This window comes from Condylura cristata, unplaced genomic scaffold, assembly GCF_000260355.1.
Source record: "Condylura cristata isolate star-nosed mole 26May11 unplaced genomic scaffold, ConCri1.0 scaffold00031, whole genome shotgun sequence".
Classification (NCBI taxonomy): Eukaryota; Metazoa; Chordata; class Mammalia; order Eulipotyphla; family Talpidae; genus Condylura; species Condylura cristata.
Window position 1 is genome coordinate 24,365,497 of NW_004567132.1, and position 24,947 is coordinate 24,390,443.

Sequence of the window (24,947 nt, forward strand, 5' to 3'; positions counted from 1 at the left end):
GGAGGCGGCCTGCGGTGCCCCGCGTCCGGGATCGCGAAACTCCGGGGACCAGGCGGGCAAGCCCCGGGGGTTTAGAGGATCGCGAATGTGGAGTGGAAATGATCGCCCTGGGGCGAGGCGCGGCTGAGAGTTCCGGGGCTGGGAGAGAATCCCGACTGGGCGGCTGGAGACCTGCGTCCTGGTCCCCGCTCTGCGATGGAGACGCTAAATGGCCGGAGGCAAGTTGCTTTCTGGGTTTTTCCACCTCGGACGGTGAGAAAGTTCCGGTCCGGAGCCCCGACACAGTCCTGGTGTAGCCCGGCATCTTGACAGACCGAGATCGCAGTTGAGATGGGCGGCTCACAGCCGACCAGCACCTGGCCCTGCACCTGCCAGTTGGCCAGTACTGGCCGCGGCGGCTCCCTAAATTCTCCCCCTCCATGGCGTTGTCTGCCTGGGGGGGTGGGGGGTAATGGTAGCACCCCATCTCTCTGACTTAGTCCCCAAGCACCCCCTCCGTCGGCGCTGGGAGAGGAAGGGGAGTTGGCCTGCGAGTAGCCCAATGAAAATGACAAAGGACTGTTATACCTTTGTGTGCTTTTGTAGTTAAGCCATGGACCGAGTTTCATGGACCGCTGAATAAATACCTATTCAGCGAATTTAAGTTCCAGCAAGCAGTTGGAAAATCATATCCCTTAATGTGACTCCTTGACTAAAATGGGTGTCATGGATACTGGCTTGAAAAGGATGCATCTTTACATGAAAGCCATGTCCAAGTCTAACTATAAGGAGTTGGTAGAAGTGACTGCATAACTTCGAGTCCTTGCCTGTTCGACTGTTTTTGCTCTTTTCTTTCTCTGAACCAGATAGGAACTAGCCCTATTGAAGACCCATCTTCTTCAGCCAGAACTGAGACACTCACAGGTACATAAAGCCCTCATGCTTCTGTGCTGTTCCATTCACTTCATATACAGTACTAAGTAATAGAGGAACCTTCCTGAGGTTACCGCCACCGTGCCTGCTACCACCTTCCCAGACTGGCCCATGTATATTTTGTTGTATGCTGTCATGGAGGTCAACGAGGAGTGACAGAAAAGAAGGGAGATATTGAAAAGAAGTGAGAATGAAATAGTTCCTGAGGTGCCGAGATTGAGGGTTCCTGCTCTCTCCCTAAATTACAGTGAGCTAAAAGGAGGTGTTCCTGCTCTTGGGGTGAGGGAGCGTGACACCTGACAAAGACTGTTTTTTGTTTTGTTTTGTTTTATTTTGTTTTGTTTTGTTTTGTTTTGTTTTGGTTACTTAGGGAATCCAGGTCACATTCCCATAACGGAAGGCTGACTTTATAGAGAGACCACCTCCTTCCTTAGTTTCCTTAAGAAAACTAAGTGACCTGTGACTAGAATTGGACAGGGGCCATTTGCCCATTTATGATACAGATTGTTATGACAGGCATCTGTGATGTCTAGTTGTACTTTTCCTAGGTTGGACTCCTGAGATGAAAGACTTAGAGTTAGCCAGACTTTCAAGGCAACTGCCCATGTACACAATATTAGTGATAACTGAGGAAGACAAGGCAAGGGTATTGCATTTAACAATGCTGAACTGGTCAGCCAAAGTCTCCCACCTTGGTGCCACCTGTTAACTTCATCCCTGTGCTCATGCCTTCTAGACACTGAGAACCCAGCTCTGGACTCCTGCAGAGTCCCCTTCTTTCTGTCCAGTAACATGGGTAGTAAGAGATAGGCATTTAATTGAAGCAGTTTATCTATTCAGAATGATTTTGTAACTGCCTAAAGATTTTTAAAGTCAACTTTTTTCAACAAAGGCAGAGCTGAATGATGAAACAAGCTTGCTTTTAAAGTTCTTTTTCTTTTTTTTAAACAGGGCTGAGGCTTCAGAGACCTCAGGGACTTCTTTCAATACTCACAGAAACCTCCTTTACCCTGGTGATGGCACAAAGGGACTGTTTTCTTGCTCTTAGTCTGAATAACTGCCAGGAAGGAAGGCAGAGGTAGAGCTGTGGTTCTTCCCATAGCTCCTGATCTCAGATGTTATTCAAATTCTCTCTGAGCCCCAGGACAAAGCTCACTTGAACAAATGATTTTGAGTCATGAATGAAGAATCTTGCTCTTTCCATAAGGAGAAAGAATTAACTAATGGACAGGTAAGGAAGCACTTCTATTTGGGGAAGAATGTGTTGGTTTGAGGTATATTGTTAACAGTAATAATAAGACAGAATTTTTCAAGAGAATGTGGAGCCTTAGAAATGTGTGGAAAGCCCTCACTATAGTTCTTGTTGCTAGAAGCTTCTGTTTACCTTTGGATTCGCTACCTTTCCTAGTATCTTATTTTCTAAGTGTGTCATGGGATTTTGTTTGGGATTTGCTTGGATGGGAGGAGAGTTGCAGTGAGAAATCTGTAATTCATTGATTTAGACTGTTTACGTCACTGGCCCGGTTTTTGTCAGATACCTGTTCGGGCCTGATTACCCTCAGACTCTTGCAAGGTTCAGTGCGATGGATTTGTGCCAGCCAACCTGCTAGAAAACCCTGCATTCCTTCCTGAGGAATAGTCTTGCCCAGGAATGGTCTTGTCAGAATCAGGGGCCAGAAATGGGACAAAGTTTTCTTCACCGTAATAAGATAGGTGAAGTGTTCTTCCTGAGGGAAGTCTTTGAACACCTGGGGGACTAAATTGGAGAGGGAAAGGAAGAAGGAAAAGATGAAATGAGTCCTATGTACACAGTCCCTGCAGAGTGTTGTTCAGAACATGAATCATCAAATATTTTTGAGAACATATCTTTTGTTTTCTAGTTTTATTGCTAAATAATTAAGACATATCACTGTACAAGTTTATGGTATGAAATAGGTCTAGTTTCATCTTTTTGCCTGTTGTATCCCTATGTATAAAGAATGAACTTGAAAAAGAAATCAAGAAAACAACCCTCTTTCGAATTGTATCAAAGAAAACTAATTCAGCACGTTGAGAAAGGATGGATAACGGCAGACTTTTGTATATTGATTATGTATCTTGTCGCTTTACTGATTTATTGTTTCTAGTAGTTTAGTAGTCTTTAGGGTTTTCTATATATATTATTATGCCCTCTGTAAATAGTGGTAGTTTTGCTTCTTTTCCAATTTAGATTCCATTTATTCCTTTCTCTTGCCTAATTGCTCCAGATAGGACTTCCAGTACGATGGTGAGAGTGGACGTCCTTGTCTTTACTTGATCTTAGAGGCAAAGCTTTCAGCTTTCACCATTGAGTATAATGTTAGCTGTGGGTTTGTTATACATAGCTTTATTATGTTGATGTGTATTCCTCTATCTGCATTTAATTGAGAGTTGTTCCAGAGCCTTGTTAAATGCTTTCCCTGCAACTATTGAGATAATCATACAGCATGATGATTTGTGACTGACAAAAACATACTTTGTGCCTATTACTTTGCTGATGGCTGTAGGACATATAAGAGAAGGGCCTGTGCTTAAAGCAGCAGAGCCTGATTGGAGAGAGAGATCTCTTGCGGAGGAACTTGTTTTACACGCAGAAGGGCTTTGGAGCTTGGAGGAGTAAGTGAAAGATCAGTGCAGCCCCACATTGTGTTTGTTTTTGTTTTTTTAAGATTTATTTATTTATATATACAAACTGAGGTATAGGCCAGAGGTGTGGGGGGTGAGAGGATTCACCAGGTACAGAGGGGAGCAGAACCGGCAGATGTACTGAAATGCACTGCTGAGGGGAGCAGCAGGCGGGTCAGGAGAGGTCTGCCTCGCCATGTGGGTCACCTCTGGGGCAGGGATCAAACACATGCTGAAGTTGCTTTAGCTTCTGAGTGCTGTGCTTTAACCTGCTACGCCACCAGGGAGGGCCCATTGTTCATATTTTTATGTTCCTGCATTTTTAAGGAAATGCTGTGGTAAATAGCATATATATGCTGCCCTATGTTTCTTTTACTACTATCTCATTAAGATTGCTACATATTGTCCATGAAGCAGTTTCTGCTCCTCTTTATGGCTATGTAAAAATTCGTGGAGTGACTATGCTCTCATTGATTTAATTAGTAGACACTTAAGGTTTTTCCAACCTTTTGCTATTATCAACAGTACTTAAGTGAATGACACCATAAGTAAAATGAATGACAGTTTGCACATAGGTGAATGTATCTGTTAGGTAAATTCCTAGAATGCGACTGGAGGCCCAAAACTTACCGAGCTTGTCTGGAACTTTCTGCTATTGTAAAATGCTAAAGATGGGAGCAGTTTACTTGCCCGTGTCATAATTCGGGGCTCTCTGACCAACAGTATGTCGACACTTTTTGATCTTTGGTTTGTCTTACAGGCTGAACATGTGTCTGCCCGCTGCTCTCCACCACCTGACAGGGACACCGGTGCTCTTCTGGCCTTCCGAGGAATTCCGGCACGTGCTGCTCCCACCCAGCTCCTCCTGCAATGCAAGCTTTCGTGGCAGGCGGCTGGGGGTGCCAGGCACTGGGCACCCGACCAGCATCCACCTTGGCCTCAGCATGAGGCGTATAGGGCACAAACACGCAAGCAACCTTTGTTTAATAAGATTCTTGTTATAACGAGACAGGGAACATACATATAAAACGCGGGGGCAGATCACAGCACGCCACAGTCTCGATTGTGTTGCGTGTATTTGGTTTGTTTACTGTTCAGGGAGGGCCTGCACTTGTCCCCCGGCCCCCAAAGGATACGTCACAGTTGTTTTCCAAGTGATTTTCTTTTTAGACTGGCTTTAGTCGGCCCATCAAGGAAGACTAACTTTTGGCTTTCCGTTTCAAGGACACCATTACAGTGGGTGGGACCTGCAGACAGTTTGTCGTGTTCGTGAGGAGGGAGGGATGTGGATTTCTCCCTCTCACTAAGGTCAGCTGCCCTTACAGATCTCAGAGTTGAAGAACCATGGAGTCCTTCAGGCCCTGACAACCGAAGCTAATGGATGGCAGCCAGGCGGTAAGGTCCCCTTTGGGGCTCTCACCCTCCATACATGACTTTGAGCAAGTTACTAACTCTCCTTATCTATAAAACAGGCGTTCTGTCAGAGTCTGTATGAGAGTAATTGTATCATTTTATTAGAATTAAATGAGATAATGTAAGTGCTTAGCAGTCTGAATATGAGTTACAGTGCATGCTCTTTGCAATGTATTGCTCTCTTTAAATTCTGCACACTGAAAAGGAAATCTCCAAAATATGGGTCTTGTTAGAAAGAAAATACTTTAATGTAGGAAAATCACTTGCAAGGCTATGAAGTTTCTTTTAATGGAAGTTTGTTTTCACTATGTGATGACAAACTTAATATTTCTTTGTGATTTTGTCTTCAATGTCAAAATATTTTATACTTCCACACAACTGGCATTTATTTGCCAGGCATTTTAAAAAAGATTCATTTGTTTATGTATACGAGAATGGGGGTACAAGCCAGAGGTGCAAGGTGGTGAGAGGATTCACCAGAAACAGAGGGGAGCACAACAGAACAGGCAGATTGAAGAAGTACACTGCCGAGGGGAGCAGTGGACGGGTCAGGAGAGGTCTGCCGCGCCTTGTGGATCACCTCCCTGGCCAGAGATCGAACATCATGCTGTGATAGCTTCATACTGCTGTGCTTTGACTTGTCACACCACCAGAGAGGGCTTGCCAGACATTTTTAATCATACTAAACAATCTCATTCTTCTAAGGTCAAGGTTCTGGATTCTGTTGAAATTATCTAGCCTGGGGCCACCCTGGTGGCACAAGGGGTTAAACCAACACTATGAAGCTATCCACAGTGGCTGCAGCACGAGTTCAATTCCCAGCCAGGGAGGTGACCCACGTGGCATGGCAGACCTCTCCTGTCTTGCCCGCTGCTCCCCTCAATCGTGTATTTTAGTTAGTCCTCCTATTCTGCTCCCCACTCTGTCTCGGGTGCATCCTCTCACTCCCTGCACCTCTGGCCTGTACCCCAGTTCTGTATGAATAAATAAATAAATCTTTAAAATAAAAAAAGAAATTATGTAGCCTGGAAGCCCTGATGTGTAGTGTTTGCTGCCCATCCAGAGTTTCAAGTTTGTGAGATTGAATTTCCTGAAGGTCCAAACTTTAGGACCCTGGACCCATCTCACCTGCTACCACTGCCCACTGCCCTGCTGGACCCCAGTGCGCACCTGTGTCAGTAATACTAGCCAGCATGTATTGAGTACTGACCTCTGAGCCACGTAGCCCATCTTACACCGTCTTCACTACAGTGCCAGGATGATTACAGATGGTTAATAATTGCCCCAAAAAAAACACAGCTAGGAAATGGTGGAAATGAAAGGCTCACAAGCAGCTGGCTTCTGGAGTGTGCTTTCAGTGTCTGTCTCTACTCTTTTCCAACAGCTCTCTCTTCCTTTTTATCCACAGGCTTATGAGTTTGGGGTGGCATTATTGAATTTGCAAGTACGCTTTCAAAGTAGTTTATTGTCATGTGATGTCCTCAGCCAAGTTGGCAAGGCAAAGACAAGCTGTCCTAAAATACTTTTCCTTTGAGGCTGGAGGGGTCACAAGTTTTGACATTGAACTGAAGTCTCTCCGCCCTTCTTTGTGACTTGTTGGTGTTCTCTGTAGGGAATCAGAAAAGTCAAGTGACAGGATATGCCTCTGGCAGTTTGAACTAGAAAGCAGCAGTTGTGGTTTGGAGAGAAGGGCTGTGTGGTGATGTGTGGTGACTCTAAAGAACCTACTTGGCTGCTTTTTCCCCCTTTCGCATGTGTGCTTTTGTTTATGCATCAAACATTTGTTGAGCACGCCAAACACCTGCTGCACTAGGTCGTGCGGACCCCACCCTCGTTAACTGCTGTGCAGGGGAGAGGCAGTTTAGGCGCTGGCTGGGATAAGCACTGGGAGTCAGAGTGTCCCGGAGGATCCCTCCCTGTCTGACTAATGAGCTCAGAGAAGGCGCCCAGGTGAGGGGCTGAGGGTAGAAGTACTGCAGCAGACTGGGACTGAGGGTCAGAGCACCTGGTGCTGGCACTGCTTGTGCAACGCCAGTGGAGGTGCAGCAAGCTTAGGCTGTTCTGTATGCCCCAGGGCAGAGCTAGAGAGGGAAGAAGGATACAGATTTTCGAGGTACTTAGGTGCTGTGCTGCAGTCTGGGCTCTGTCTTGAGAGTTGTGGAAAATCCCTGGAGGGTTTTGAGCAGGGGGATGACATCAGATCTGCTTTGAAAAGGTCACTTTGCAGCTGTGTGAAGAGGGTGTTGGAGGGCCACAAGACCCAAGGTGGGCAGACGAGGCTGGGGGCTGCAGCAAAGATCCAGACACACCTGCGTCTCAAAGAGTCTCCTTTTCTCGCTTGCAGTTGTGAGTACAGAGGTGCTCAGAGCCCAAGAAGAATGGGAGGCCGTGGACAGCATCCTGCCAGAGACAGGTAAGGGCAGGCATGGAGCGCTCGCCCTCAGCCCAGCTGCGTAAAGGCCATCCCCATGTGTGGCTGATGTTTCTGTCACTCTGCATTAGGAGAAAGAATTCCTGGGTCTCCTCATTTTAGTTGTGTGACTTAGAATAAAATCTCCTCTCCAAATGCAAAGACAGCAGCACTCTGTCTCTGGAGGAAGTGGGAATATATGCCGTGAAGAAAGGGCTGCATCTACCCAGCCCTGAGAGAAAACAGGGCAGACTTCATTCAGGGGCAGCTTCTGTGGGGAAAGGAGATTGGGGTGAAGCCTGGAGCCAGGCCCCCTACATAAGGTTAAATAGCTTTTCACTGTGAAGTCCCTGGAAATAAGAATGGAAGGCTCTGAGACTGTAAAAACTGTCTCACCCTTCAGAGGTTTGGATGGAACAATAGAAGGATAGAAGTAGGAGCCGTATGTAGCCTAGTTCCCACTTGAACTGACTGTATCAGCCATCACCCACATTGCTAACTGAGAAGCTAATTCCCTGTGGATTGTGACAAAAGATGAAGAGAGGATTTCACGTCCAGGGTGTGAGAAGGGGCAAAGAAGAAAGTCGGACAGGCCTGTAAGCCAGGGCCTGCTCTCCATGAGTACCCACTCCAGGCAGTGACCTGCCCCTCACAAAGGAGTGGAATTTAGAGAGACCCTGCAGGCAGAGCTGCGCCTGCTCACTGCAGAAGTCGGCCTAGCGAGTTTCTGGGCAGTGCATTCTAAAAAGGGGGTCAGCCCAGCAGATTACAGCAGCCCTTTGAAAGAGGATTGATGTGGCTGTAGGCATCTGAGGTTTGTATAGGACGCTAGTGTCTGCAGAGAGGTGACAGTCAGAAGGCCCTTCGCAAACATTTGCTGTAGCGTGACTTCCACCCATCCTGAGTGTCTTCACTTTTGCCACAGGGAATCAGGCCAGCTCAGACCAGCCTGGGCAGCTGATCTCCTTCAGTGAGGCGCTACATCATTTCCAGACTGTGGACCTCTCCTCCTTCAAGGTATGACAGCAAGGAGTTTGGGATCTCAGGCAAAGCACCTTCCCAGGACCCAGGTCTCTGGCCTACCAGATGGGACACTGGGCAAGCAGAATGGATGCTTCCAGTTGAGGACCCCATCTCATCTAGGAAATCTTGAAGCACAGCATTATGGGTAACCAAGGACCCACGCGCCAGGCAGTGCCTCAGTGGCCTTTCTGAGACTGTGTCCCCAGACCTTTTGTGGCCCTGTCATACAGAGGTCCATGTGGCTCCCCCCGCTTGTCTCTCCTAGGGAAGCAGAGGTGTGGAATCAAATGTTGGGTCATTCCTTGGAGAGCTGTTTGACTGATGTGGAGAAATATTTCATTCTTTCAAGGACCAGAGCTACTTAGAAGTTTTAAAAATAAGTGTGGTTGGAAAAAGAAGGAATTTTTGAGGAGAGTAAAGTCTAGCAAGCTTTCTGAGGCTTCTTGAGGGACCGCTAGTAAATTTAGTGAATGTGATTTTAGAGATTCAAACTAAAACCTGACTCTAGAAGCTTAAAAAACAGGAATCATTTTAGTTTCTACAACCCAGAGAATCAGCAGCTACCAAAATAAAAAATTCTAAGACCTGTAATAGTAGGCCATGAGAAGGAAGCGTGACCTGGCTGATGGAACGCTGGTCATAATGTGGATAGAAGGCTCCAGCCACTTCTCAGACGTACCTAGCTCCAAAAATCCTCATTCACCTTCTGCCTTTCCGCTACCTCTCTCCCTGGAAGTTGAGGGGCTACAATACTCTATAATGTATGTCCTTTACAGAGATACAAGGCATACAAAAAGTAGAAGCTGCTCTCCTGGGAAACCTGCCCTCGTTTTCATCAGGCTGCATGGTGGTGTTGATGGGGGTGGTCCTCAAAGCTAACCTCTTTGGGAGTCAGTCACTAGTCACCTCTAGCTACTTCTGGAAAAGTCCAAAGGGCCAAATGCATACAACTGGCTGACTAGCTGATAATGCCTATCCCTGGAGACATCTTTCTTTAAAAAAAAAAAAATTGTTTTATTTATGTATAGAAGAACTGGAGTATAGGCCAGGTGCACAGGGAATAAGAGAACTCACCAGACACAGAGTAGGGAGCAGAACAGGCAGGTGAACTGAACTACACTGCTGAAGGGAGCAGCAGGTGAGACAGGAGAGGTCTGCCACGCCATCTGGGTCAGCTCCCTAACCGGGGATTGAACTCATGCCGCAGTGGCTGGTGATAGCTTGATAGCATTGAGACTCTACCCCTGCGCCACCAGAGAAGCCCACTCAATACATTTTTTTCTGCTTACAAAGAACCTGGGAGCCAGAAGAGCTTGTCTGCAGAAATGCAGCAGGTGTTCCACAGCTTCTACCCTCTCCCTGTGGCCCAGGACAAGCCAGTTTTTTGGGGAAACTATTTCTGCAAGGCCCTGTACTGAGCATGAGAGTGAGTTCACTAAGGAGAAATTCAACATTCTGCTCTTTCATTACCTGCAACTTTCTTCCCAGAAAAGAATCCAGCCAACTATTCGAAGGACCGGGCTCGCTGCCCTCCGACACCGCCTCTTCGGGCCTCCCAAGCTCCATCAGGGCCTCTGTGAGGAAAGGGACTTGGTCCTAACCATCGCTCAGTGTGAGTACATGGCGTTGCCATGAGGCAGCCCACAGAAGGGCAGAGAGCATGTTTGCCCACCCTGTGGGAGTGGGAGGAAGAGCAGGAGCTGAGGGGCATGACAGTATGGGAGAACGGGGTGCCTTGGGCACTGTTCACATCTATCTTGGTTGATCTGTTTTCTGAGGAGCCCAGAGGGATCACCATATCGAGAATGTGGGTGTTTTGGGACAGGTGGCCTGGATAGCCAAGACCCAATGCATGGCCGAGTTCTCCAGACCATCTACAGGAAGCTGACTGGCTCCAAGTTTGACTGTGCCCTTCATGGAGAGCACTGGGAAGATCTGGGCTTCCAGGGTAAGAGAGGCATGGCTTGTCTTCTGGTTACAGGCCTCTAGAGAGTCCAGATATCCCTTTCTAGTCATGACAGCACCATGAGACGGGAAGGGGGTCAGGGGCCTTCCAGAAGAGGGTACAGTAATTGCTGGAGCCCCGAAGGTGGTACATACTGACTGAGAAACAGCAGGTGTGACTGAGTAGAGAGAGTGACAGGGAGAAAGCTTACTGTGGCCCCGGGAGCCTTTGTCAGACCTCTGCTGTAAATGAGATGCAATAATGAGTGATAGGATTTGGAGTCTAGTTTTTCCTTTTTCCTCTTTTAATAGGAAATTTTGTTGTATTTATTGAGTGAAATGAAATGATTTCACCTGTCTTGGGATTGTGCTATTCTTTTTTTTAAATGTCATACAAATCACTCATACAAAATAGGAAAGTAGAGCTTAATTTAAGAAGGAAACTATTCATAATTAATTGGAAGTCTGTTGTTATCAGCACACCTAAGTCCCTTTGAATGCTGTCATCTTCAGCTTTATTACTTCAAGTAACTTTTCACTTTTGTCCCGTCATCTCTCCTGTGGAGCCCTCCTAACATAAATGCTAGATATTTGTTATTCCACAGGCCCTAGACACTGTCCTTTGGGGGGGGAGGGTGTGGATTTTTCTTATAGCTCACAGATTTCTAATGCTTTGGGTTTTTTTTTTCTTTATTGTTCAGGAGTGGTAACCATTTCTACTGCTTCATCTTCACATTCATTGCTTCTTTCCTCTGTTTCTATTCTGTTGTGCCCACCCACTTAGTTTTTAATTTTAGTTTTATATTTTTAAGATCTAAAATTGCTGCTTGTTTCTTTATATCTGATAGTCCTTTACTGAAGTTTTCAGTTTTTTTCCAAGTGTGTTTATAATTTCCTCTCAAAGCATTTGAGCTACAATAGATTTTTTAAAATTTATTTATACATATAAGAGCTGGGGTGTAGGCTAAAGGTGAGGGAGGATGAGAGAATTCACTAGAAATAGAGTGGGAAGCAGAACAGGCAGATTTACTGAAATGCACTGTGGGGAGCAGTGGGTGAGACAGGAGAGGTCTGCTGTGCCATGTGGGTCAGCTCCGTGACTGGGATCGAACTCATGCTGCAGTGGCTGGTGATAGCTTGATAGTGCTTAGACTTAACCGCTGTGTCACCAGGGAGGCCTCACATTAGCTTTTGTTGTTGCTGCAACAAATTATCACAATTTTAGTGGCTTAAAACAGCAAAGACTCATTCAAGTTTTATACTTCAGGAATCTGCCACAGGTCGCACTTGGGGAAGGCCACTGTATCAAGGGCCCTATTCCTTTCCAGAAGCTCTAGGAAAAAAACCCATTCCCTAGGATCGACTTGCCATCCTTCAAAGCCCTTCTCAGAGCCTGTTTCTACCCTCACATCTCCTCTAACGCTTAGCTTCTATTTCCCTCTTTCACTTTAAGGATCTTCTGATTATGTTTGGCCCACCCACAAAACCCAGAATAATCTCCCTATTTGCTGATCAGTAACTTAAATTTTATCTGCAATCTTAATATCCTTTTTTGCCATGAATATAACATATTGATAGGTTCTGGGGATTAGGATATGGATGTCTTTAAAGGGTGTGGGAGCATTATTCTGCCTGTGACAGCTGCTTTAAAATCCTTGTCAATAAATCTAGTATCTGTATTATTTTGGTATTGATATGCTATGAAATATTACTTGTTTCTTCTTCCTAGTTCTTGCTGTAACAAGTGATTGTTGTTGTTGCTGTTGTTATTAATTGAGGTAACACTGGTTTATATGATTGTTTATTTCAGAGTATAGGACTGCCCCCTTCAGGTATTCTTACCACACTGCACCCTCCACCAAAGCAGGCATGGTCCACCACCATAATCCACTGTGCTCCCTCCCCACTAACAAGTGGTTTATCAGTTGTATCCAGACATTTTTGGTATTATGCAATGAAATTCTAGATCTTCTGTCAATGTTCTATTTTAGCTTCTTCTGACACCAAGCCAGTGGGGAAGGGGGATGTCACTACCTTACTGCCAGATGGGGGTGGAACTTGGCCTCCACTGACACCCTAACTGGGAGAGGCAGGGGAGCCTCATTATGGCACCCACAGAATGTGCACTGGTACCGCAGAGTCTGTAGAAGGCTTCTTAGCACAGGAAGGGGCAGAAGTCGCAGCTTCTCACTTCTCTGCCATACTGATGCCTTGTTACAACCCAGGAAGGGTGGAAATCTAGGCATCCCACTTGGCTAGTGACCAAGGAAACGAAGTCCTTGGAGCTCACGGGAGTGGGGGCTCCTGCTGGGATTGCTCACCATCCCTCCTTCTCCGGGTTTCTGCTACAGGAGCAAACCCAGGCACAGACTTGAGAGGGGCAGGCTTCCTCGCCCTCCTGCACCTGCTGTACCTGGTGATGGACTCAAAGACTTTACTGATGGCTCAGGAGATTTTCCGCCTGTCTCATCACCATATCCAGGTGGGGCTTTGGGGGGAAGCCGGAAGAGAGGACTGTGGCTCTGCGTTCATGGTGCTTCTGAGCAGCCAAAAGGCATCATGGGTAGATGCCTGTGATTGCTGGCACTCATGAGTAACAGGCAGCCTCGGCAGCTGTAGAACTGGGTGTCATGCAAGACTGAAAAATCTTTTGAAGCCAGAAGATTCTTTCTGGTCTAGCACTGTCAGATAAAACTTTTTACCGTAACGAAATGTTCTCTATTTGCGCTGTTCAAAACTTGGCAGCTAAGCACAAGAGGCTGTTGAACTCTTAAAATGTGACTAGAATGTTTAAGGAGGTGAATTTTTCATTTTACTTAATGTTTAATTAATTCAAATAGCTAAATGTGGCAAGTTGCTTCCATCCTGAGGTAGAGTTCTATATCATAATGTGACAGATTTTTCTTCTCATAAGGAAGCAGATGAGATAGTGTCAGACATTGTCCTAAACCAAGGAACACATCGATCTCCATGTCCCTCTGAGCGGGTGTCCATGTGGATGTGCAGCAGCAAATTCCCTGGAAGAAACCCTTTCATTCCTTGATTTCTTGTTATTAAAGAAGAGGGAACAATTTTGTTCAAAAAATAAAGCAATACAGCACACCCCATATTCTGAAGCCTGTCCTGGTGAGGCACCCCTCTGGGCCCCATGCAGCCCTCTGGAGTCTGACCTTCAGGGCCAGTTCTCAGAGCTCTGCATTAGTGAGCGATGGGGAGTGTCAGGAAGGCACTTGTACCTGGCTGGCTCTGGAAGAAGTGCTTACAGGCAGCTAACCACCAGGAACCTGAGAAGGAGCGAGGCCCTGGAAGGAGCCTGTAGGGTTCGATAACTGAGCTGTGTTCATCTGTAGACCCTGGTGGTGACATGGTGCCCGGGCTATACCCAGGGCAGGTCAGGCTTGGGCCATAGAGAGCAGATGGTTCTGAAGAGCCTACAGCACTAGCCTAGAGGGAATGCACAGCTTTGGAGTCATTTGGCCTCTGTTGGAATCTTGCTCATTGGGGTCCGTTTCCTCATCTGGAATGTGGAAAGAAAATTATAGTAAAAGTTAACTATAAGCATCAGAAATATTGGCTGCTGCATCTGTGCTGCGGTTGCCATCTTGCCCATGGGTACTGCCAGGTGGTGCATGACGGGAAAGGAAGAAGGCGGGCAGTGACCCGTCCCTCCTCCATTCCAGCAATTCCCTTTCTGTCTGATGTCTGTGAATATCACCCGCATCACAATCCAGGCCTTAAGGGAGGAGTGTCTCTCCAGGTAAGTCCCCACACTCCTGATAGAGAGTCCCAGAGCCTGGTCCCCATCCCCTGTCCCTCCCCACCATTGTCCCAGCCTAATTCAGCAACCCTCACCTCAGAGGTGAAGGGAAATGGCTCCCCTGGGGGAATAGGGTGGGAGGCCACCTGGTGTCAACCTTTGTCCCCTGCTGAGCAGGCCCCTTCCCCGGTCCGCAGGGAGTGTAATCGGCAGCAGAAGGTGATCCCGGTGGTGAACAGCTTCTACGCTGCCACTTTCCTCCGTCTGGCACATGTCTGGAGGACGCAGCAGAAGACCATCTCCGACTCAGGCTTTGTCCTCAAAGGTGTGCTTTTCCTTCTGGGAGGCCTAGTGCCCCAGCGTGGAGGCCAGCCTGGTTTTGCCGGTCGCCCCCTCCCGCCTAACTCTTTGTCAAAGGCCACTTCCCAGAGTCACTGCCAGGGCACCCTCTGCAGCCTGCCAGTCCCTCTCCTCCCTTTCTGGGCTTACACCTTTGGTGATAGTACTTTGGAATCAAAAGCTGGGGGGTCTAGCTATTGGGTTGACCAGTCAAAGTTGAGATTCCGCTGAGCAGGGTGAGCAGAGTCTCTGGTTCCTCAGTCACCGCTCTGGTGCGTGCTCAGGAGAGAAGGCACTCTGTCTTGGCCAGACTCCCATTGGGTTCACCCTTCATCCATCTTGCACTAGAATACAATTTTATTCAAAAACCGCTGGTATGTGCATTTCTGCCTTCCCTTGAGCAGGCCAGAATGCCATCCCTAACGGGAACTGCACAACTTCCACCAGACAAGAGATTCCCACCGGTGGGCAAGGGAGAGCTGGATCTTGTTAGGATTGACTGGTGTAAGGGGTCCACAGGAAAGACTCCTTTACCTTCTCTCCATGGCATGGGTTGGGGGTTCTCCCTAGAGCTGCTAGATTTGAGACCCTATTTTGCAGTTCAAAACCCTAACAAGCCCTTGGTTCCCCATCCTCTCTATCCTAGACTTGGAAGTGTTGGCCAAGAAGAGCCCAAGGCGGCTGCTCAAGACCCTGGAGATCTACTTGGCAGGAGCATCAAAGGGACAAGCCTCCTTGCTGGGAGCACACAAGAGCAATGGGCCACAAGCCTCTCACTCCAAGGACCTCACCTTCACAGGTGTGTGCGACCTGCTGCCGCACTCGTCGGAAGGCACACGGCTGATCTGACCAACCCCGGAGGCTGACTGATGGACTGGAAGGCCGTGCCACCGGGCCTTTCAGAAGGCACATGCAAGCCATGTCAGGAGCACCCTGGCTGGGCCAGCTGCCAGTCTCAGCAGAAGAGACGGGACATAGGGACATAGTCTGGGGAGCCACGGACCCTTATACATGAGACGTTAGGGGTGGTGAGCTGACCCACTCCCCATAGTCTTGTCTCCAGAGCAAGGAGAATTTTGCCCTAATCTTAGTTGGACTGTAGCTTCCAGGTCCTCTCAAGGAGCAAGTGGATCAAGCCCCACCCCCGGGTGTACCGTGTATCCCGATGTTAAAGGGTTTTCCCCAGGAAAGGCACCAGAATTCTGATCCCTGGCAGGGGCCCTCAGACCCCTGGTGTCTGCAGGACAGGGTATGTAGTTAGAAACGAAGAGGCAGTAGAGGCAGCCACCAACAGGGGGCAGCACCAACCAGGCAAGCCACCTGCCGCTGCTGCTGGCTGAGCCTGCCTTCCTGTCTGTCCGCAGGGCCAGGATCAGAACCCCTGCCCAGGTTTCTGCCTTGTATTTACCCCACCCTCACCTCTCACCAGTCCTCCTGTCCGGTGGAAGTTGTGCAGTTCCCATTAGGGATGGTTTTCTGGCCTGCTCAAGGGAAGGCAGAAATGCACACACCAGCAGTTTTTGAATAAAATTGAATTAGGTTAAGGATCTCAAGTATTTGCATCCATGACAAGCCTTGCAGCCTTCTGTGACCGTGTTGTCCCGGGGCCTGGTGAGAGCCAGGCCCTGCAGTGGGCGATGGCCCCGGTTCTGGGCTCCAGGAGGAGCCTCCTGCTGGGCTCACCCTATATCCCCCTGCCCCGGCATGCTCGGACTCCTTGCAGTTCTCACCATCCGGTAGGTGCCCCAGCTCGTGTTCACATCTACTCGTGTGACACGAGTGGACAGGTTTTTTTCCTGCAGTTTGCTCCTGGGGAAGCGGATTCTTGTTCCCTTCGCAAAAGGTCCTTCAGGTAAATAGGCAGAGCTGAGAGCAGGGAGCAGGTGAGCCTTGTTATTGCTGCTGCCCAGTCCTTTTGACACCCTCAAGCTGCACCCTGGAGCACCATTGTCTATAGTTTCTGTAAGCCTCGCCCATTGGGCCCATCACAGAGATGGTGACAACAGATGGTGACCCAAGTATGGAAAGAAACTCCCAGCTGCTGTCAGCAGGATGCCTCAAGGCGGAGGAGGGTGTTACCCGTGGGTCCAGCAATTTGCCTTGTGTCATCTTTACCCAAACTGAACTAATCTTTTGTCTACCCTGCTGTCCTGATGGGTCCCTGGGCTGACCAACAGCGATGGCAGCAGGTATGACTTCTCCCGTGAGTTGGAATGCAGGGGGCTGTCAAGTTCGGTGTTTTTTTCCCCCACAAGTCCCTTTTTCCTGCTCTGAGACAAAAGACTAACCCATGGGACCCAGCTGAATGCCCAGCCCATCGTCAGTCAGGGACCATACACCTGGACAGGCTGCCAGTGGCCTCTGCAGGATCCTTCCACTCTTCCCCAGTTCTCTCTCCCAGTTCTCTCCAGACAGCTCAGTCCAGACCTTGGGACATTCACACCAACAGTCTGGAGTTCAGTTATGGTTCTGCTGATGGACTGCTTGGGGAAGGGATGCCAAAATCCTCTGCAAGTAGGTGCCAAAATCTCAATCTGTATTTTTCTTGGGGAAGACCTATTTAAGCCGTTCGTGGAACACTTAAAATGATTCACAACCCTAAAGATGTCAGAACCATGGACTGAGTGCAACTCTCACTCTCCCCTTTTAAAAACCACCCCAGTGCTTGCTTTCAGGGGCTGTCAGGTGAATGGCCAGGAGTCGTCTGGAGGAAAGGGAAGGAAGGATACTCGAGCGACTGATTTCTATACTTCTGGCACGAAATCAGTTTGATCAGCATTTCATTGGGGATGGAAACATCCAGTGTGTCAGAGCTCAGAAGTCACACAGCCTTTCGGTCCTGGGTGAGGGTAGATCAGGATGGCCAGGCCTCAAAGGCTCTGGCCCAGGTTTACACAGCTCCCACCTTGCTTTTGACTCCCTGGGATCATGCCCTCCAGAGGGGACTGCTCTGGGGCTACTCCATTCTCCCCCTCATTAGCTGTCTACCACCCCAATACACAAGGTAAACTAAGGCCTGACACTCAGAAAAAGTATGTTCCCGGGATAAAACGGGGATATGGTGAGAGCCACAGCCCATGAGTCTCAACACTAGTCAGTGCTTTTCCTATAGTCCTATGCTGGTCCTGGGCTTACCAGGCAAATAGGTGAGGCCCCCGGCCTAGGGAACAAGAAGCTGTCTTTTGGCATGGTAGCAAGAAGTGCCCTGAGATGGTTTATTGGGGCATCTGAGGAAATACTGGCTTCTGTGGAGAGGCATCCCAAGCCTGCTGCCATACAACCATCTCCCTTTTGGGAATGTGAGACCGAACTGAAGCCCTGACTGAAATTGATCCTGACACCTGGCACTGTGCCACCTCGCTATTGGGTTCACAGCAGTACCTGCCAGGTCCGAGGGAATGCCTGTCCCCTCTGCTTCAACCACACCAACCAGCTCTGGCCCCGCGGAGGCTGTAGAATCGTCATCTGTGTCCTCCTCCATCCCAGCACCGGAAGGGGCCCAGCGAAAGGCGAGGCAGTGAGAATTAGGTAGTGCAGGCAGAGCGGGCAAAGCTCTTGTCTTTTTTATTGGGCATCTGAGGGGGATTCCTCAGCACTGACCACAAGCGGAAGGAGGAGGCAGGTGGTGAGAGCAGAGGGACTCGCTCTCATTTCCAGTTCTTGAAGAATTGCTTGAAGATAGGACTTTCGCGGCCCTGGGGCAGGATCTCTACCTGCGGGGACAGAAGGGAGAAGTCTGGCTCGGAGGCGGGCCACCTCCCCCTGTGCCAGGGAGACGCGAGAGCCTGCGCCGTGAGGAGGGCGCTGGGCACCAGGCCTGAGTCCTCGTGCTGTCCAGGCCAGAGACAGCGTTGTCTGGAGGAGCCAACACGCGAGAAGATCACGGAGACACCGGCTGAGAAAACAGGCGGCTCAAAGACGCAGGTGCTGCGCTGGGTGGAGGCACGGAGTAGAGACGCCTCGTCACAGCTTGTAGAGCGCAATGCCAGGGGCCAAGAAGGCCTGGAGCCAGCTAGGGACAGAGGCCCAGTGGAGAAGCATGGACCACTCAAGGGCACACCAGCCCCGAGTTTCAGGGGAGTGATGCCCGGCTTCCTTCTAAAAATGGTGCTTTTAAAACTTTGTGGAACTGAGGCCATTCACCCTTGGTGGGTCTAGCACAGAGGCCTGATGGTTCCCAAAGCCCAAAGCTCTCCTGCCCCTCTTTTCCATTGTGAGTCTATCAGCCCACAGCAGGAACCCCGAGGGTTTGGGTTCTTGGGTGCGTCCTCACCTGAGTGTTCGGGGCGTACCGCATGCGGGAGATGAAGTCCTCGGCCACTTGGAGGGCCGCCTGCCGCTCCTTCTCATTCGCTTTTCGCCCTGGTGCAAAGGAAGATTTTTTTAAAAAAGAGGAGGTGCTCTCTCTAGCCTACATCCTATTTTCCCCAAGGAAACGTAAGCGGGTCCACAGAATAACTGGCAACTTTTAAAATAAACAAACCAGGACATGCTAAGGACGCTGAGGCGTTAGGTCGTTGGAGGTCTACAGTCAGGCCCTGAGGAATCCCGACCTGGAAGCTCCACACCAGATGATAACTGCTCGTCTGCCTACTCTAATCATCAAAACCTGCTCAGCCCAGAGCCCCAGGAACATCAGGGAGAAGTAGTGCCATCCCTGGCGTCTACTAAAGCCGGTTCCCAAAGCTCCCCTTACACCCTCCTCGCCCCCCCCCCACAGGAAACCATAAGCCTCATCTATACTGTTATCAAGCTTTTATAAATCAAAACAGGACAAAAGGGTGTAATTTACTATGGTCTTACTCTTACAACGCCAGCTAGCCAGGTTCTGGTTGTGCCAGCTAAGCCTAGGAGAGGAAGCCACAGCCACCCACTCCCTCCCTCCTACAGACCGGCCTTTGAGCACCAACTGTGCTCCAGTTCAAGGTGTTTTTCCCAAGGAGACAATGTTGTGCACTGTGGTTGGCTCTTCTGCCAAGCTGTAAAAACCCCACCGTTCCCATGTTAGCTCAAGTTAACTGATGAATTGTGACACACAGCTGCCCTGGGGGGGTTACTTCTCCCAGCTCCCAAGTTTCCTGTTTTTCTCCTCTGGTTTCTATTCCGAAAATGGTTTGGTTCTTTGAGGTAAAGTATGTTTCCGTGGGTGTCTGGGAACCCCGCTATGTTTGAAATTGTTTTCATGGGGAAAGGTCCCATGACAGGAGAGTAGAGGCAGCCCAGTTGCAACACACCCTTTAACTGTTAGAAACCCCAGCAGCAGCACACACAGTTAGGAACCTGCCTTGAGGCTCCTGCCCTTCCCGAAAGCAGTACTCTCTTAACGACGAGTAGCCGCTTTCCTGAGACCACCCAATGCTTCTCTATCTTTCTGACAATGATGAAGCTAGGAATTTTTCTTGGCCTTGGTTGACACCACAAATATTTGAGCAAATGCTAGTTCGTCAAGACACAGAGACAATATGGTTCCTACTTTCAAGAAATGTATAATTTAGTCAGGCGTTGAAGACATAATCCAGGAAAGACAACCGTGAAGAAATAACCAGGCTCTAGGTTCCCACCATCGCTTAAGGACTCAGCTTTGACTCAACGTTTTCAGTCAAACCAAACCAACAGGCCCCTGCACAATAGTCTCCATTTCCAGTAACACAATCCCTGGGAAAAACAAGTCCCACAAGTTCACTAGCCACTGTGGAAAGTGAGATTTAACTTATCTAATATTTATCTGTCACCCCAAGGCACAAGGACATGGTAGAGAAGGACCAGTTAGCCCTGGAGGTCTGGGAGGATCTAGGACAGTGGTCCTAGAATGTGGTTGGTCCCTGGATCAGCTCCAAGTCCCAAAACCTGTTAGACAGGGAAATTCTAGGGCTCCACCCCAGACCTGGTGATTCAGAATTAGGGAAGGGGGGAGGAGGGGCGGGGAAGCAACTATCTGTTCCAACAGGCCTCCAGGTACTTCTGAGGCACTTTAGAGTTTCCAGTCCTGTTGTCTAGAATTTACCAGGTGGGACAACAAAGAGAAAACCCTCAGTCACAAGAACCCAGAGCATCTGGGCTCCCTGAGGCTGTGCTTTGAAAGAAAGCAAGAAGGCTGCTCTCCCCACCCCCCAAGCTGTCCAAATCAGACCCTCACTGGGGGCTGGAGAGGAGAAGCCACACACACCCTTCAGGCTGGAGAGGAGAAGCCACACACACCCTTCAGGCTAGAGAGGCGAAGCCACACATACCCTTCCAGATGTAGATCTTGCCACAGAGCCCATTGTCCAGCACAAAGCAATCATCAGATAGCAGCAGCTCAAAGGCAAAAGGGCTGGCATCTGCCACCTTGGTGAGGTTCATCTGTCCGGTGGCATCAGAGACCTGTAGAATGGCGGGAAAATGGGCAGGGACAGGTCGACCTCATCTATGCAGCTCTTCTCTCTACCCAAGGACAAGACGGCCTCCCTGCCCCCCACCCCTCCCCGCTATCCCTGACCCAAGAAGCAGATGGGAACACAGCACTCTCAGCCATTGCAGCACACAGATCCAAATTTCACTGGGAAATTAAATGGACTTCAAATTATAAGCACAAAGGATTCAAAAAGATGAAGTTCAGCTTCAAGTCTCTTAAGAATGGGCAGGTGTGAAGTGGCATTAATCTCCTCAAAAGGGCCTGACATTGTCCATTTACCATTCTCCTCTCACCTCAAGGGCTGGATCAACGGCCCTGGTGCCGCACAACCTTGCCACCGCTCTCCCCTCTCCCTTCAGCCTGCAGGCATCAGGATCCCACCCCCTGCCCAGACAGGGCGGGCCCCGACACCCACCTTATACAGAGCTGCGGCCTGGGCATTTGTCTGGTCGGCTGTGAGGTCCTCCTCTGGGTTGCCCTCCTTCAGAGTGGGCTTGGGGCCCAGGACCTGCAGAGGCCGGCACAGAACAGGTTTCCAAGGATTCCTGAGCACCTGCCCGGGACCTTACCAATCCCTCATAGCCAGGGCCACTGCCTCTAGAGGGATAAACTGTGCCCTGCACCAGGGCCCCTGGCAGAAGTGAATGAGGGCTAGGCCAGGCCTGCCTTGCCTGCCAGGCTCCTGGTCCATCCACCCAGAGGAGCACTGTCCTCTGAATCCACCAAAGCACCCTTGAGCCAGCCACAGCCATGAGCCGCAGATGCCTCCAGCACATCTTCATGCCCATGCCCCCAGGCTGATCGCTGCTCCCTGAGGGATGCCCAGCCACCGACCCAACATCCCCTCAACCTGGGTCATCTCGGCAGGCTCGTCGCCATCAGTGACAATCTCCACCTGGGCCTTGCCCTGTCGCTCACTGTCCCGGATAGCCATGGCCAGGTCCCGCGCCTTGTTGCGCTCCAAGATATTAGACTTTGCACCACACCAGACGAAGATGTTCTGAAGGGAAGCGGGAGGCTTGGGTTAGAAGCAGTGCCTGTTGGTAGTGTGTATGGTGTATGGGAGAGGGGTGGAGGAAGGGGGGGCAGAGAAATGTTCCCTGAGGCAAGACAATCAAGAAGGCAGGAGAGTGCCCCCTGGGAGACAGGCAGAAAGGCAAGGAGGACCCAACCCCAGTGCTTTCGAGAGTGCTTCTCTGCCCAGCCCATGTCTCCCCTGCTTTTTTTCCTCCATGGCATATATTTCAACTTCTTCATCTAGTAAATAATGTAGACCAGAAAGTAAGCTTTTTAAGGCATGACTATTTTGCTTTGTTTGCTGTGTTATGCCTAGTACTAAAACAGATTCCGTATGTCTAGGTATATAAAATAATTATTTATTGAATGACTTAATGAATGAATGGTGAATGCCATCCTTGAGTCCTGTATCACCTGCTCCGACTGCATCTCCTGCCAGGCACAGCCACTGTCACCTCCCCTGACCTGGTCCTCCTTCCTCGATCTTACCATTCCCAATCCTTCCAAACTGCCCCCTGGTTGACCTTCTGCCCCAAGTCCTCAGGACAAGGTGCATCTAGATTCCTCAGAGAATGCCTTCTCATGACCTGGATCTCACCCTCCTTAACAACTTTCTTTCCCTCTCCTCCTATCCCCACCCTGGGGCCCCGTCAAAGGAGACCCTTCTTTATTGTTAACAGGCATGCCTGCACCTTTCCCCACCCCAGTGACTCAGCTCACCTGGAATGACAAGATCTAGTCAAATGACACCTTCCTGGGACAAAGGGTTCAGCAGAGTAGCAGGATTCTCCCTCACCCCAGCACAAGCCACTTCACTTTTAGCGTCCTGCTTATAGCCTGCCTCATTTTACAGCAAGTGACAGGCTGTAAAATGACCATCAAGGTGACTTCCTCAGAGTGAGCAATTTGTGGTCCCCATGCTGGCTCTAGGCAGCCATCATGGTTTCACCGGATGAAGGCATGAATGCATATGGTAGTGGATGGTCTGCGTGATGGGCAGTTAACTGAGAGCTACAAAGGCATCAAGAAAAGGAGGAAGTAAGTTCCAGAGTTAGACAATGGCTGGATGCCCAAGGAGGTTCTGCCCTTACAAATTCAGGAATGGGGGCCTCCCTGGTGGTGTTAAAGCACAGCACAAGGAATCTGCCCACAGGCACTGCAGCACAGTTTCATCCCTTAAACACACACACACACACACACACCCCGCCAGGGAGCTGGCCCACAGGGCACAGCAGACCTCTCCTGTCTTGCCTGCTGCTCCCCTCAGCAGTGTATTTCAGTCAATCCGCCTGTTCTGTTCCCACTGTGTCTCTGGTGAATCCACTAACTGGGGTACCCCTCTGCGTGTACCCCAGTTCTTGTATGCATAAGTAAATCTTTAAAAAGAAATGCAGGAATGATTTCTAATGGCTGAAGTGGTCCCACTTGGAATAAGCTTTCAGATTTTCCATTTCTCTCTCTCTTCCCTGGCCTCCTGATCCTGCCACACAGAGGCTCGGTCTGGACCTGGCTACTCACCTGGCCCAGGTCTACGATGAAGCAGTCCCCAGTGTTGAAGCTGTCCCAGCTCAGTGCTCGCTCGGTGGCACGGATGTTCTTCTTCCCCTTCACCTGGTAGAGTTTCTTGACGTCCGCTGGGGTGGTCGCTGGGGTGGTCTTGTGAAATGCTGACTCTACTCCGCCTTCCTGCAACCCAGACAGCCAGTCTGTGTGTGCTGACGGGAGGCCTGGATCCCTGCACACCCCATCCCATTGGGAGACAGGCAGAAAGGCAAGGAGGACCCAACCCCAAAGGTCCCTGGGCAAGAATCAACTGGAAGGTAGGTGCTGGCTCTGAGAGAAGCCTCAATGTGAGGTGTAAGAGATGGTCTCTGACCTGGTACTTGAGGCCACGTGGGAAGTAGTTCATGAAGATGTCAGACTCATTGCCCTGCACCTCACGGTGCTGCACGGGCCGCTCCCCAAGCAAGGTGTTGAGGTGCACGGCCAGCATGGCGCAGGCCCCCTGCTCATCTCGGGATGACTGCTGGCCTGAGGAGGCAGCAGAGCAAGGCCCATGAAACCCATGCTAACACTGGCCCCTGCCCGGGACAGACTCCCACCCCCTTCTCCCCAATGCCCTTACCTATCCACAGGTGCAGGTGGGAGAGCTCTTCTGGACCATTGTGCAGCACAAGGTAGGAGTCCCCCGAGAAGAAAATCCCCTGCTGCTCTCTTGCTACAGGTACCGGCTTCAGCTTCTCCACCCGCCATACATGAAGGCCAGGATCCTGCACTGAGGCTGGGAACGGAGAGCCGCTGTGCAAGGGGAGAGGGTTGCCAGTGATCCTGGTCCATGAGCAGCTGGCCCGCGTACAGGGACCTGGGCAGACCTAGGCAGGTCTGGGGACTACGGTGTGGAAACGTGGAGAGCAGTGCAGAGTAGGGGTGTGGAAGGGGCACCGTGGAAGTGAAGGAGAAAGATAAAAGGGAATGGGGTGCACAGCTTACCTCAGGGAGGTGGGTGAGTACATGCTGTCTCTGGATCTGGGAAGAGATACATAATTTAATTATTATAAATATCATGACAATTGCATGAGGACACATGTAGGACTTTTCACATTGAGGACCTTCCAGGTGGCCGAGAGCTTTCAAATTCATCAACTACTTCTTCTCCAACAACTCAAGAGGATATTATTCCTGGGCCTGTGAAGCAGGCAGAGAAGCTAATGTTTAGAGCATCTAAGTCCAAAAATGTCAGCTAGCAGAAGCCACATTTCTGACCCCTGGACCAATGTCTCCTTTGCTGTGACTTCAGGAGTCTCTTCTTGCTCTAGGCATTGCACAAATCTGGGATGTAGCTCCCGTAAGCAGTAACTGCTATTAAAAAGAAACAACAGGTCTAAAATGGAGTCAGTTGGGCTAAGTGCGCCAAGACTTAATCCCACTCAAAAACTCCTCTGGTTAACCCCCCACCAATGAAGATGAGCCCCAGGAATGTTGTCTTAACCAATCAGTATAGAATTTTCTCATCAGCACCCTTGAAGTGATCCTTTCCATTTCTCAAAGAATGATGAAGTAATCTGTTGTACAGGTCCCTTTTATTCACCATAGAT

The 24,947-nt window shown here is 49.6% G+C and overlaps 2 protein-coding genes across 2 annotated transcripts in view; one reads left to right on the forward strand and one right to left on the reverse strand.

Annotated features, from left to right (window-relative positions):
* Positions 1-4: 4 nt before the first annotated feature.
* On the forward strand, positions 5-15,982 carry ELMOD3 (ELMO/CED-12 domain containing 3). Its single transcript, XM_004691374.2, has 13 exons — positions 5-218; positions 846-903; positions 1,864-2,143; positions 4,316-4,393; positions 4,881-4,950; positions 7,313-7,381; positions 8,304-8,395; positions 9,890-10,013; positions 10,227-10,349; positions 12,697-12,827; positions 14,026-14,102; positions 14,300-14,427; positions 15,088-15,982. The coding sequence occupies exons 3-13, from the start codon at positions 2,090-2,092 to the stop codon at positions 15,288-15,290; spliced, it is 1,149 nt and encodes a 382-aa protein (XP_004691431.1). The 5' UTR covers positions 5-218; positions 846-903; positions 1,864-2,089; the 3' UTR covers positions 15,291-15,982.
* Positions 15,983-17,970: 1,988 nt separating this feature from the next.
* Positions 17,971-24,947, reverse strand: part of CAPG (capping protein (actin filament), gelsolin-like) — a 19,746-nt gene continuing 12,769 nt past the window's right edge. Inside the window, exons 2-10 of the mRNA XM_004691591.2 lie at positions 24,343-24,378; positions 23,978-24,150; positions 23,729-23,883; positions 23,371-23,538; positions 21,686-21,835; positions 21,251-21,343; positions 20,672-20,804; positions 18,715-18,803; positions 17,971-18,154 (exon numbers count right to left, since the gene is read on the reverse strand). Of these exons, the coding sequence (XP_004691648.1) occupies positions 18,089-18,154; positions 18,715-18,803; positions 20,672-20,804; positions 21,251-21,343; positions 21,686-21,835; positions 23,371-23,538; positions 23,729-23,883; positions 23,978-24,150; positions 24,343-24,365 (1,050 nt within the window). The 5' untranslated portion in view covers positions 24,366-24,378 and the 3' untranslated portion in view covers positions 17,971-18,088. The remainder of the gene's footprint in view (positions 18,155-18,714; positions 18,804-20,671; positions 20,805-21,250; positions 21,344-21,685; positions 21,836-23,370; positions 23,539-23,728; positions 23,884-23,977; positions 24,151-24,342; positions 24,379-24,947) is intronic.